Genomic DNA, 14,267 nt, shown 5'->3' on the forward strand with positions numbered 1-14,267 from the left:
TGATATCAGATGTGGAATTTTCTAGTGTGTTGTCACCTGCATTTGAGATTTCAGAATTTTGGATCTAGAGTGATTACACTGTATAAAGAAAACTACCTGAAGAATTGTGAAAATGGGACTTCTCCCCTCTAAAATATGAAAAAAAAAAGGCAAAATAAACAGTGAATAAGCCTGAATGGAAAGTTTCATAGAACAAATACACATGGCATGGTGCACAAACTCGTTAAACAATCTACATGGGGCCACTCTCCCACTTGCCGGGCCTGTTCCCCACCCTAACCTGATGGTGCCATCACTCCCTCAGCTGGTTAGCTTTTCTTAATTGGGCACAAGCTACAGTAACCTGAGACAAGGGAACTTCAGCTGAGAAATTGCATCCATGACACTGACTTGCAGAGAAGTCAGTCTCTGGGGCATTTTCTTGATTATTGATTCATGTGTGAGGGTTCCAGCCACTGTGGGCAGTACCACCCTGGGCAGACGGTCTAGGGTTGTATAAGAAAGAAAACTGAGCAAGCCGTGTGGAGTAAGCCAGAAAGCAACTTTCCTCCATTGTTCTGTGTTAGCTCCTGTCTTCAGGTTCCTGCCCTGAGGTCCTGCCTTGGCTTCCCTTGATTATGGACTATGATCTGTGAGCCAAATAAACCCTCTCCTCTGCAAGGTGATCTTGCCATGGTCTTTATCACAGCAATAGAAACCTAACTAAAAACAGTCCCCGAGCAACAGCCTCCAATCTTCTTGTGGATTTCAGTCTAGTAATGCCTTGTTTTCTCAGTCCTTCCTGCCTTCCTGATGCAGCGCTCTTGGATGCCAGCAGATATCACAACATCTCTTCTTCCCTTTCACATGTCCTCATTTTCTATGTGTTCACTTTGCAAAAGCCCAGCCCTAGATGACCTCAACAGTTCCCTTTTCTATGCCTACAGCTGAGTGTTTAGGAGTTGCTGGAGAGAACAGTGGGTTTCAATGTTAAGTTTTGTGCTCAAATTCCAAGCAGCTCTCAACATTGGCAACAGAGATAATTATATTTCTCTAATAAGTATCTGTCTCCTTAATCCAAAACAGGCTTTTATCTCTCTTGTTTTTCCTAAAACTTTCTATTTGCAACTCAAACCCTCCTCATTCCCAGCTCGTAGTCTCTTCTGATAGATCATTACAAGGATAGAAAAATCAGAAATCTTTGTTTCAGTTTCCCATCACCAAATTTGCATACATTCTTACCCATCCTTAGGTGCTGTCTACTGGACTATTGCTACCAATACACAAGCATCTAAAATATCTCCTGACCCTTTTAGGTCATAATATGTAGCTGTTCTCTTACCCAGATACCCCCATCTGCTTCCTGTCCCATGTTGCTGCCTTTCTTCACAGCAAAACAAGTGTGATCATCCATACAGCTCCTACTACCCCCGCCCCCCAGTCCTGATTCTTGACCAGCCAGCAAGGCAGCCATCTTGTTTTTCTTGCTGTGACTCTGAACCATGATCTCTTTGCTGTCTGAAAAGATGCCGTTCTCTTGTGACTCTGGATGCCTCTGTGGTCTGTTATGGCTGTTGATATTTCTCCTGGTCCCAATAGCTTACATGGGAATCAGCAAAATTGCATTGAAAAAATTTTTTTCTTCTTCCTCTGTTGCTGGCCATTCTTTCTTCTCTGCAGGCTTGCTCTCTTTTTCCTGGCTGTTCTGAAAAGCTGTCTTCAAAGCTCAATAAGTCAATCTCTTTTTTATACTTCACTTCTTTCCTCCTTAGGAGTTTTTGTCCTCAACTATAGTCTCACATGCTTCTCAGTTTTTATGTGCATGCCAACTCCTCTAACAAAAAGTCCCCAAGAAAAATTTGAGAAAAATTCATGTTTAAGAGCCTCTGTTGTTAGCAGCTGTATGCATTATCACATTACCACTAGCTGGTGTGACATGGTACCTTGGTTGAATAGTAAGTTACCTTGTCCATGGACCTTGATATTCTTGTCTCTAAATGGAGTTGATAATAGCAGATACCCTACATATTTATGTTGAGGGTTGGTTAAGTCAGTGTCGTGTTGTTCTTGTAATGATTCTTGTAATGCTATATCACTGGTTTGTGACAACTAGCTATTCAGCATTGCTTTTTAATTTTATAATTAATTCACTTCTTTTTAATTAACATAAAAATTATACACAAAAAGTCTAAATGGGTGCTTGTTATTTATTTGTGTGTATCCAAGTGTTTTTGCTTATGGTGTGTGTGTGTGTGTGTGTGTGTGTGTGTGTGTGTGTGTGTGTGTATGTGTGTGTGTGTGTGTGTATGTTAATGTTAGTGTACATGCATGTGTTTACGTATACATATAGGGACCAGAGGTCAACCTCAAGTATCATTCCTTAGGCGCTGTGATAGGGTCTTTGAATGGCACCTGGGGCTTGCCAATTGGGCTGCATGAGTGTCCAAAAAGCCCTGGGGATCTGTGTGTCTCTGTCTTCCCAGCATGCCAACATACCCAGTTTTTTACATAGGTCTTGGGGATCAAAGTCAGGCCCTAATGCTTGCATGGCAAGCACCTTACTGACTGAGCTAATTATTTCCTAATCATACAGACTAATAACTTAAGCAGCTGAAATAAAACTTTTCAGGGAACTAGATGATCCTCTAGCAAGACTGTTCTAGCTAAAGAAAAGTACTCTATTAAAAAAAAACAAAAACAAAAACAAAAACAAACCTCCACACAAGTTTACCTAAGGACATACAAGACAGTTGAACATAAAACTCAGCTGCAATCCAGAATTGCTACTAAATAACCAATTACTTTTGATAATTGCAATATTTATAGGCACTAATAATCATATAGCCCTCCCAGAAATGACAGGAACATTTAAAACCACAATGGATATTTGATTAGCTAAAAAAAAAAAGTATTCTCCAATAAAACATGATATCTCACTTGATATTGCAGCAGCTAATTTCACAACACATATTTGTTCCTGCTGAAGGCAGCGTTTCAATGCATTATGACTAGGGGCTTAATCTGAGTCACTAAAACTCTCAGTTCTCATTCAGTGATGCCAACCAGTATGGAAAGCTATCCATATCAGCTTTGCTTATTTATTGTACTAAGTTTCCAAAACTTGTGTTCATTCTAAAGCTTTCTGAAGAATTATTGTTTTAAAAAAATAGCTTTTTAATTTTCTAAAGTTTTCCTCTAGATTGGAATAACACTCAGACACTGTCTTAAACGTATGCAATAGTGAGTTTATGTTAAATCACATCATAAACTTTTCACAGCCATATTTAAAGTAACTTCTGTGAGTGTTCAAGAAATAGCTATATAGCTCCTTATTAGCCATGTGGATGCTATAGTGTGTTGAGTTGTGGTCCCCAAAAGAAGTCTACTAGAACCTATAACTGTGGCCATATTAGGACTAAAGGTTTCTGTAGAGAGAATCAAGGTAAGGCTGGCAAGATGAACTCGTTCTGAAATGGGGTAGCTCCTCAGCTCAATGGCCAATGCTTAGAAGAGACAGAAAGGGAAAGCCACGAAGACCCAAGAGAGGAAGGCAATGCGAACATGGCCCAGAGAATGCAATTACTGTCACAAGCCAAGATCTCCAGGAGGTGTGTGAAGCTGGAAGGAGCAAGTCAGGATTCTGCCTGGAGTGTCTGAAGGGTTGGGATTATGACTGACACTTTCAATGGTGCTGGAGTCTGAAGCCCTGGCCTTATATGGTCTCAGCACACACTCTGCCCCTGAGCTCCACACCCCAGCTAGCCCCGCCAACATTTGGATTTTACGCTTCTGTCCTCTAAAACTGTGAGAGTAGACATTTCAATTGTGTTAAGTCACAAGTCTTTGATGTTTTGAGCAATCCCAGAAGATAATTCTGGAATATATTTGCTTTTAATGAAAGGTGGTTTTTTAAAATTGGCATGCAAAGAAATGGGTTTGGTTCGAGCCTTTATATCAAAAGGCATTGTGTGTTGTCATTTACTGTGTTCTCATTTGTGCCCCTTCTCATGCTTCCTTCCCGTTTGTCCCTTTCCTTCCCCTAAATAGTGGCCCCTTCTGCTTTTATGCGAATGACATATTTTGAGTTCGTTTGAATGTTGGCTTATAGTTATATGTTTACAGATGAGAACTTTTTAGAAATTTAAAAACAGAATGTTTGTCATTAAAACCAGAGGAAGAAAACAACATAGATACCTGTTATTCCATCCATCTTCATAAAGCTACTGTTTGGGCTTTGTCTCTCCTACCATAGATGTGGCTGGTGGTTACTCCTATTCCATGCTTGATGCCATCAGAAGGGCAGTGATGGTTTCCAACATCCTCCTAATCAATAAGGTGAATGAGAAAAGCCTCACCCTCAAAGAAGTCTTCAGACTAGCCACTCTTGGAGGAAGCCAAGGTAATGACTAGTTTCTTCCTCTCTCACACCAAGTACAGTCATGCCTATCTATGTCTTTGGCTATGGTATAAAGGTGCACCATAGTGAACTAAGGTAAATCCTGTATTAATGACTGATATATGTCATATAACAACATACCCATACCATGTGGTGGCACAGCTATTCTTTCAATGAATTCACTCTTTGGTGGATAACTGTTTAATGCACTGTTGCCATATAGAATATTTTAAGGAATATTCACACTAGGCATATGCATATGAGTCAAGATAATTCATCCTTCCATTGGGTCAAGTACTTTCTTTCTTTTCTTGAATGATAATGCTATCAATAAAAGTTATTGCCAAGATAGCTGAAGTCTTTCCATGGAGCAGTATGGTGAATGCCCTGCATGTGTGCTGTCCTTCAGTCCTCACAGCCGCTGTTGTTAATTTAATTTTACAGAAAAGGAACCTGAGTGGCACACTGCTGCCAAGGTGAAGTGGGCCATGTTTTGAATTCGGAAAACATAAATCCAGAGTGCAGAGTCTGACCTCCATTATGCTGTCTTCCTGTATAAACTCCTGCCTAGTCAGGACAACTGACAACTTAAACCTCTTTAAATGAAGAAAGATACAACAGTGTAGTTGATGGATAGAAAAATATTGCTCATCATATTTTCTTAGTTTTCATGTGTGACTGCAATATAAATAATCACTTTGATTTGTTTTGCAAATATGGTATAGTGAAAATAGCTTCATACCACTGGCCTCTCCAGATCAATTAAAATACACGTGCACTTTTCTATGTAGATTTATGATAGACACCCCAAATTATAAATGGAAGGCCAGGAATATCTTCTTTGCATGTTCCAAAATATGATGGACACCAAAAGAACATTTCAAGAAAGAGAAAATCATAGTCACATCCTCTGTGCTTTCCTAGGCCATCTATTTCATTTCTGAAATTCTTAAGTGTGGCCCCTCCCCCACAGCACCATTATATATGTTATGTATTAGCTCCACGGTCTGCTACCCACCCACTGATAAAAACAACTTGAGCTGAAGTGATGTGTTTGTTTGTTTGTTTTTTATCCAAGACTCTGTGTTTTGTTCCACTCTGTTGTTTCTGATTAAATTGCTGTGGGAACTTGTCCAATCATTCTACCTGGGAGAATAGCTTTTAAAATCAATGCTGTTGGGCCACGAGTTACTGTTATGGAGTTTATGTCTGTAGTATAGCCTAAGTGAAATGGGGTGAAGAAATCCCCATTGAAAGTGTGACACTCCAAAGCTCTGCCATACTTTGCACTCACTCCCCATCAGTCATCTTCACACAGACAGCATTCCAAAAGTAGCAAGTGCATTTCCTGAAGCCATTGGAGCTGCTGACCAATCTGGATAGGTCCATAGAAAGATTTACACCCATTTGAATGTTCACTGAAAGGCCTCATCTGTTTCTTGGTTGGCTCATTTTTGAACTCTCCATGTTCTGAAGAATAGTTTAGATATGCCAGATTCAGACCCTCTGGGGCCCTCTCAACTGTTCCAGCTTCTCTGGCCTACTAAGCACACACAATTTCATGTTGAATACAGTCATTAAAAGCTCATGGTATGGTGCTCCATTATAAAGGACAAGAAATAGCATGTAACCAGTACAGCAGAAAAGTACCAGAGTTTTAGTTCACACCAGGCTCCGGCCCTGCCTCCCCCATGAAATCATATAGCTGCTTTGAACAGTTAATATTTCCATACCACTCTCAAGCTGAGATTTCCTTAGGTTAAAAAGTCTTTTCTTTTCTGAGAGTGAAATAGAGTCATTATTTAAGTAATGTATTAAGAGTGAGTATGATTTCTAACTTGGTGTTCTGATAATTACTAAGTTATCAGGATGCCTGTGCATAGAAATATCACGGGTCAGATATTGTGCTACACCAGAAAAGAAAAATCTATCCAATATTTCCACACCGTAAAAATACCCTGGCAGTGACAGGATGCACCAGGCACAAGTAGATCTTGGAATAGACCATACAGCAATGACCTCAATGCAATGACCTCAATGTCATTCTCAGAATAAAGGCTTTAAGGAGATGCCAATCAAACAGCATCATTGGCAACAAAACCCAACACCTGCACATTCTTTAATACGTTATAAAAATGAGACATGTTCTCCCTTGGCATCCATTGACTATGGACATGAGTTACAGCTGTAAGATGGCCTATGCTCTATTTTAGAAAACCATTCTTGGGCAACCAGAAAACCTTTGAAGTTACAGAGTGACTTCCTTTCAAAATCACTGGCACTTTTGAGTTACAGGATATCCAGACTTTGAAAAGGAATACACACACACACACACACACACACACACACACACACACACACACACACAAAGGATTTAACTAAAGAATTCATGATGGGTACGGCTGTATTAGAAAGTTTGAGTTTCAGTTCACTGCAATGAAAACAAATACCACCAACTATTTCACAGAAAAAAAAAAAGAAAGCTAGGAGTGTTGGGGAAGGGGGGAAGAGGATGAGTAGATAGATTTGTGTCAAATGTTCAGTGGAGTACACGGGCAGGGCTGAAATTGAGACCTCATCAGAATTATGACAGAGCTATTTGCTTTCCTGTTCTTTACTTTCTATACAGAGGTCATGTGACCTGTTGGGATGAGAGTACTTCTCTGCTTAACTATTAAGATACTACTTTGCGGGGAGGGGTCTAGTTACATGTTGGCAGGACATCAGAATGATTCAATGGTAATTCTGACTGCTATTCACTTCCATTTGTAGCCCTTGGGCTAGATAGTGAGATTGGAAACTTTGAAGTTGGCAAGGAATTTGATGCTCTCTTGATCAACCCCAAAGCATCAGACTCGCCCATTGATCTGTTCTATGGGGATTTTGTTGGTGATATTTCCGAGGTAAGAAAAGAAAGTTAAATAAAATGTCATTTTGTTGGGTTTTTTTTGGGGGGGGTCTATTTTAAAACAATCATTATTATGGTAAGATGTATTCATTTAGTTTATTTATAAGAAATGTCCTAATGTTTTTTTTAATTATTTTGTTTTTCTATTATTAGAGTAAGTTTCTGAGAAATAGGCTTCATCTCATTCATTTAGTCATTTTTCTTCTGTAATACATCTTTTGAATTATTTGGATCATTTTTATATAGATTTCTTTGATTTATGCAATACTTTACATCTGACAATTTCAAGGTTGTTTGTCAAGAATATTCCAGTAGTAGTCAGGGAGTGGTGGCGCACACCTTTAATCCCAGCACTCGGGAGGCAGAGCCAGGCGGATCTCTGTGAGTTCGAGGCCAGCCTGGGCTACAGAGCAAGTCCCAGGACAGGCACCAAAACTACACAGAGAAACCCTGTCTTGAAAAAACAGAACAAAACAAAACAAAATAAACAAAAAAAAGAAGCAAGGGCAGGAATATTTCCTGGAGTTTGAGGCCAGCCTGGTCTACATAGTAAGTTCCAGGACTATGTAGAGAGACCCTGTCTCAAAAATGAATAAATAAATAATATTCTAATAAGGATAAACATTTGTTAATAGCTACTAGACTGTGACTTTTGTTTGTTTGCTTGCTTTGTGCTTAGGTTTTCATTTATGCATTTGTTTTTTGAAAGACCATTTTTTATTAAAGTGTAAATTTTGTCATTAAGAAATAAATTTCAATTTCTGGACTTTGCCAATGGCGTTTCCCTGTAAATTTCATTTCTAAATGTACAAAGGACTATTTCTTACCACCTTTATTTTCTACTTTAGGCCGTTATCCAGAAGTTCCTCTACCTAGGTAGGTAGATATGTTTCTGGGATATCAATACTATCTTTTTCTTGGTCAAGACTCTCTGGCCTTGGTACATTACATTAAACTCTATGAATGTTGGATTGTGTTAATTCATTTTTTAGACAGTTCTTAGCACTGAGCTTGCACTATGGCACAATGCCTAAAATTCCCCAAGAACGTAAAGTCCTGAGCTGGGGCATAGAAGGGAAGAGAGCTTCATGCCAAACTCTCTTATGCTCCTCTGTGCCCACAACCTTCCTATTCTGGGATAGAACTGAACTCACAGAGTTCTATTCCCTGAAATATAATTGGATCAGGAGAGTCTAGAGTAGACTCCCTTCTCATGGTGTGAGTTCAGTGCTGGGTGAAGTTGAGCTTTGAGAGGGCACATTCTGCAGGCTGCTCATCTCAATGGGCTGAGTGTGATTCTGGGAGCAAATATAGGCATGCCTTTACACCTGGGACAGGAAATGCCAGCAAGCCCCTTCAGCAGAAAGTTCAGAGAAAGGGGTTTATTGAACATTGATTGATTTCCACCTCAAATACAGAATGGAGACCCCAATGTTCAATGAGCTATGATGTTGTTTCTTGATCAAGTCATTCCAAGGAAATTACAAATGATCTGGGGAAAATAAAGCTTCTACCTTTTTGCTTGTGTTTCTTCTTTTAAAGATGTTTTGCTTAAAATCTCTTTCAAAGGAAATTAAGGCAATCATAGACCCAAAAGCACAGTACAACTGATTCTTTGGTTTTTCTTTCAGGAGATGACCGGAATATTGAGGAAGTTTATGTGGGTGGAAAGCAGGTGGTACCATTCTCCAGCTCAGTGTAAGACCCTTGGGCATCCATGATGTTCTCCTGGGATGACATGATTCTGCATCTTCCTTGTGCCCAGGTGCTGGTTAGAAAGTATATTTTTTAAAAAGTACTGCGTTCTTTGGATGACTTCTGTTTCTTTGTCTACTTCCAGTGCTCACTTGGCAAATTGCGCAAAGGAAGTGCACTGCTTCTCGACTCCATTGGGAGCATTCATAATTTCATGACAGTGCCTCCTTCAGGGCTGCTTAGATTTGTGTTAAGCTCATGCAGAAGGCAGTGTTAACAGCTGGCGCTATGCTTCTAATATTGAAGTGAAACCTTTCTGTATAGGGAAATACGGTGCAAAGAAATATCCCTATGTTAGACATTCTGAGCTAAGTGAAAAGTAGGAAACACTGGGTGTACCATGGAGTAGATTTTTATGAGAAGGCACATGCTAGACTGTGAACAGATGTTGGAAAAACCAATGACTGTGCTTGGAAATTAAATCCTGAGAACACTCATGTAAAAAGAGAACTCACTGGATTTTAAAATGTGCTTCTAGGTTGATCTTATCTATGGAAATTCGCACTTTATGGAATTTGCATTTCAGAGATGTGTTATTGTTATAATTTGCCTTCTTTAGGGATGACTGTCAGAACCTGAATGCCACATGCTTTTCAAATATAGTTCTGTGCTTCAAAGTGTTTGACAGAAGTTGAGTATTAAAGATTTAAAGTCTCTTAGGGATAGTATTCATATAGCCACATGGCATAAATAGTTGTGTTTTTGTGTACTTCAAAGTCACCTTGATTTCTGGCTGTGTGGTGTTACAATTGCTTCTATTTTATTAGATGAGAAACAAGCCCCATGTACCGCTGCTGTGTCGACTGGGGTCTGCATCCCTCAGAGCTGATAACAGTAACAAGACGAGGTTCTTTGCAATGCTGAATCTATTCAACATAATGTGTATCATGTGTTAATGTTGCTGTAAAGTTCACCCTCCTATCAATGTGCTAGAACTTAAAAGCTAAGTGCAAGTCCTTTAAAGAACTATGGATAAGGCACTGTAAGGCCTCTAGATTGAAAGTACTCTTTTTTTCTAATTTATCAAATTGTCGCTTAAATTCCTTAAGATCTTTCTGACATTAGAATCTTAGGATAATGAAAAGGTTGTAGAAATCCCATTTAGTGTTTATATTAGTAGGACTTACTATACTAGACCATGAAGGAATATTAAACAAAAGAGGGTATTTTAGCTTTCCTAACTAACATAATGTCCCTTCTTATAACAATTAAAACCAGATTATAACCACGTGGCAGATTCTTAGGAAGCAGTGATGTGAGTTCTACTTGAAATACAACATTTGTCTTCATTTATTCCATGCCCTATAAACAATGAAAAACAGGGAAAAAGTTTTGTTAACATATCCTTTCATTCCCAGAGTTTAGGTGAGTTTCCATATTGTCTTACAACAGAAAAACCTTAGCCAATAGAGTTAATTCTGTGTTTTCAAGTCTGAGAGCACACAGTTCCTCTACTGCTCTGTAAACCTCAGTTTTACATATCATGCTAACTCAGCAGTAATTTCTCCAGATCTATTTTCCTGGTAGAAGCACTTTTAGATTTGGTTGTGTATACATTGCATCTAAAGATTTACAAGGCCAAATATACAAGTATTTGGCCTTACTTAGTTTTATTTTTTAAAAAAAGACAGTTTGTTTTGTGGGATAGAAGTGAATGCATCCAACTTCTGGTCTTAGTCTGAATGTCCAGTGTATCTAGCACATCAGTCACATCAAAATGATCTGCCAAATCCCCTCCTCCATTTCTCTCTGAGGTTGACAAGTGTTTTCTGCTGTAGCTTTTGACTCTTGTCAAAGGAACTTAGTTACAGGGCATCCAACCTGAGTGATGAGGGCTGAGTAGCTTAAGCATGTGTTGAGTAAGAGCTCTGCCAGCCAGCAGCTGCTTCCAACCTTCGCAGATCCCACACTCGTCTTCCTTAAGGGTGTGCATTTTGATATTGAGCGTCGGCTTTTATTTAAACTTAAGACTCACACACACTAATATAAATAAGTGTAATTCTGGAGGCAGGAATAACAGTCATTCGACACCATCCTGTCAAGCATCCAGATTAGTCCTGATAGTGTGCTAGAAGCTGAGTAACTTCTAATAAAAACAATGTGTTGAAGTGTTTACATGTACCTTGATCTCCTTGCATCCCTTATAACTTATGTGTTCTATTTTCCCAAGTGAAGTGTTCCTGAGTGTTATGTATGCTGTTTTAGTGCCCCACACATGGGGCCAGGTGTTCTACACTTTGAAATGTTGCCTCTGCCTAATGTAGGTTGACTTTCTGAATTACAGACAGGCACTATTTCTAGCCTATCTCAGTTGTCACTTTTGTTGGAATGGTTTGCTCTCTTTAGAAGAAAGGGAGAAAAAAAAGAGAGAGGAGAAAGGAAGGAAGGAAGGAAGGAAGGAAGGAAGGAAGGAAGATAGGAAGATAGGTTAAAAAACTATCCCTCCCTCCTACTCCATTCCGCTTATCTCATTTCTCTAGAATTTTTGATGGACTTCATTGTAAAAGGTTAAAAAGCATTAAAAATTGTCATGTGTATTATATTTTCAAAATTTCTTGCAACCAAAACACAAAAGTAGGCTAATCAAGTTGAATTTGATTTTGTGCGGAACATTGAAAATAAGAGATTAGGACCTGAAATGTTGTTCTAATCTTCTCCTGAGTCAAAGAGACTGGACTCTTCTGTTGTGTTATCTTAGCTGGTTCTTTACTTGCACTGTTAAAGACTTTAGAATCCAAAAGGATATCTACCTTCACGCCAGGAGGGGACCTCTCTAAATTAATTCTGTGAACACTGAATCTCTTTCTTCTTCAGTGAGAAATTTCCAACTTCAAGGAAAGGAAATGGTAGGAAACCCTTTCTTCACTGTTTGGCTGATTTTGAAGTGTGCCCTTGAATATCCCTGTTGGCAAATGCTCTGAAATTTTATAGAAGAAACATAATGGCTGTGAGATCCAGCAATGTGTGGTGATTCTTCACTCCCTACCAGATTATTCCTATTTTTAAGCCTTTTCACTTCAGAAGCAGACATATGGAAAGCCTTCAAGGCATGCTGGAAAGCGCATTGTATCATTTCCACCTTATGTATACATATGTGGAAGATACCCAGAATTGGATGCTTCTGGAGCTTGATGAGCATCTTTTAAAGTTGTTGCTGCTGCTAGAATATTCAAATATTTTAAGAGAGTTACCTTAGCTATTTATAGATAGAATGAGAAGTGTATCAAGGACAATGCTTGAAATAATTTTTAAATCACAGGGACTCTATATGACTGTTTTTTAAGACCAAAAGGGGATGTTTGCAATTTCTAATCTACTAGCCACTGCAGGTATGATGTCGCACATTACACTTTATAATGTCTCCAGAGAAGGTATGAAAAAGTTTCTAAAGACCTGGGAAGAAGCAGACAGGTGACAAGTCACTGCGGACAAAAAAATAAAAATAAAAATAAAAATAAAAATAAAACAAACAAACCAAAAACAAAAACAAAAACAAAAAAACCTTGACATTCATTGACATTCATGTTTCCAAGGCTATCCCAACCTTCCTGCCCATCTCTAGCACTGAGTGTGAGAGATGGAGAGTTGAAGGGTTAATTTGTAGGTCTAGTCCAAATTTAGTGACATGCAAAAGCCAAGCAAGTCAACGATGAAATGGAATGTAAATCTTGAGCAGGCTTTCCCAGGTTACTTGAGTAACTTATATCATTATTGACCTTTGTTACTTGGTGGTGACTTATCTGTCTGCTTACCCCAAAAGCCTATCAGAAAGCATTCCTGACATTATTGTTAACCTCTTGATGGCTGTTAAGAATATATACATATATGTGAATGTAGTCAAGGGGACATCCTTCCCCCCAGTATTTGTATGATTTGCTTATTGTTACTGTACTGAGTGAACTCCTTTGTGCATCAGGATAAAATAAATGAGATCTTGTGTTTACATCAGTGTTTGTTGTGTTTGCTGTTTGTTTTTGTTGCAAATTCTATCAGTATGATGAAGAGAGGATGAATCTGATAATACCTTTTTCTTATCTTATAATTGATTAAAAAACAGACTAGAATATTTAGCTGTGGGTTAACATACATCTTCTATCATATCACTATACCTGGCTTTTTGAATTAAGCTCCTGTAATGGTTCTAGATTGGCAGCATGTTTGGGTTGATTAGGGGATTAGTAAAAGCATATTCTAGTTGTGTCTGTGAGGGAGTGCAAGAGATGAATAGATCATGAAGTTTGTGACCTAATGAATAGTCTAATCCACTAATGGATTCGAAGTTCAATTAGAGTGTTGGGAGGTGAGGTCTGGTTGGAGGAAGTAGATCACTACAGACATGTTATTTCTATTACTGTTCCACTCAGCTTCCTGTCTGCCATGATGTAAGTCATTCTACCATGTCCTCCTTGCCATGATGAATTGAAACCTCTGGTATGATGAGGAAAATAAACGCATCCTTGATTAAATTGTTTATATCAGCTAACACTGCTATCATTCTCATCCCTTTAGAATCAGATCACTATGTTTTGGTTTTAGCATAGTTAGTTTTTCTCATTATTTAGAATGTATTTGTTTTTAATTTGTGTGTGTAAGTGCCTGCTGTGTGTACCATATGTGTGTAGGTGCTTGTAAAGGCCAGAAGAAAATGTCATATCTCCTGGAACAGGACTTACAGGTGGTTGTGAGGCTCCTGATGTGGGTGCTAGGAACTGAACTCATATCCTCTGCAAGAGCAGCAAGGGTTTTTTAACTGTTGAGCCATCTCTCCAGCTCTATTTGTTATGTTTTTAAAGCTATAACCCAGAATAAAAACTATACCTCACATCAATAATCAGTTTATTGGGTTTTAGGAAAGGCAGATCTAAGAAGAAGCTATGAGTACCTACATTTTAAAAACCAAGGAGCTTTCAACATTACATCTTTGAGATGTAATGATATATCTCAAAGTCTTAGAAAATCAAGAATAAAATAAATCTAAGACTGTAGAAGGAAAAAATAGTAAAAATGATAGTTGAAGCTAATGAGCTAATAACTAAAAAAATCAATAAAGAGTATCAATTAAAGAGTTGATTTTTTTGAAAAGAAAAAAGAAAAAGGACAAACCCTTAGCCAACTAAAAGAAAAAGACATAAATTAATAAAATATGTAGAAATTGAGATATTTCAGCAGATAGCACTGAAAACAAGAGGATCATTAGGGATTATCTTGAAATTTTACATTTTCACAAAC

General features: G+C 38.4%; 1 protein-coding gene across 2 annotated transcripts in view; it reads left to right on the plus strand.

Annotated features, from left to right (window-relative positions):
• Gda (guanine deaminase) overlaps positions 1–12,981 on the plus strand; it is an 83,004-nt gene extending 70,023 nt beyond the window's left edge. For both annotated transcript variants that reach the window (XM_052762073.1, XM_052762074.1), the window contains exons 11-14: positions 4,232–4,378; positions 7,148–7,278; positions 8,132–8,159; positions 8,915–12,981. In XM_052762073.1, the coding sequence (XP_052618033.1) occupies positions 4,232–4,378; positions 7,148–7,278; positions 8,132–8,159; positions 8,915–8,985 (377 nt within the window). In that variant the 3' untranslated portion in view covers positions 8,986–12,981. The remainder of the gene's footprint in view (positions 1–4,231; positions 4,379–7,147; positions 7,279–8,131; positions 8,160–8,914) is intronic.
• The last annotated feature ends 1,286 nt before the right edge of the window (positions 12,982–14,267 follow it).

The sequence above is a fragment of the Peromyscus californicus genome, unplaced genomic scaffold (assembly GCF_007827085.1).
Source record: "Peromyscus californicus insignis strain IS unplaced genomic scaffold, ASM782708v3 Scaffold_4__1_contigs__length_199733344, whole genome shotgun sequence".
Lineage (NCBI taxonomy): Eukaryota > Metazoa > Chordata > Mammalia > Rodentia > Cricetidae > Peromyscus > Peromyscus californicus.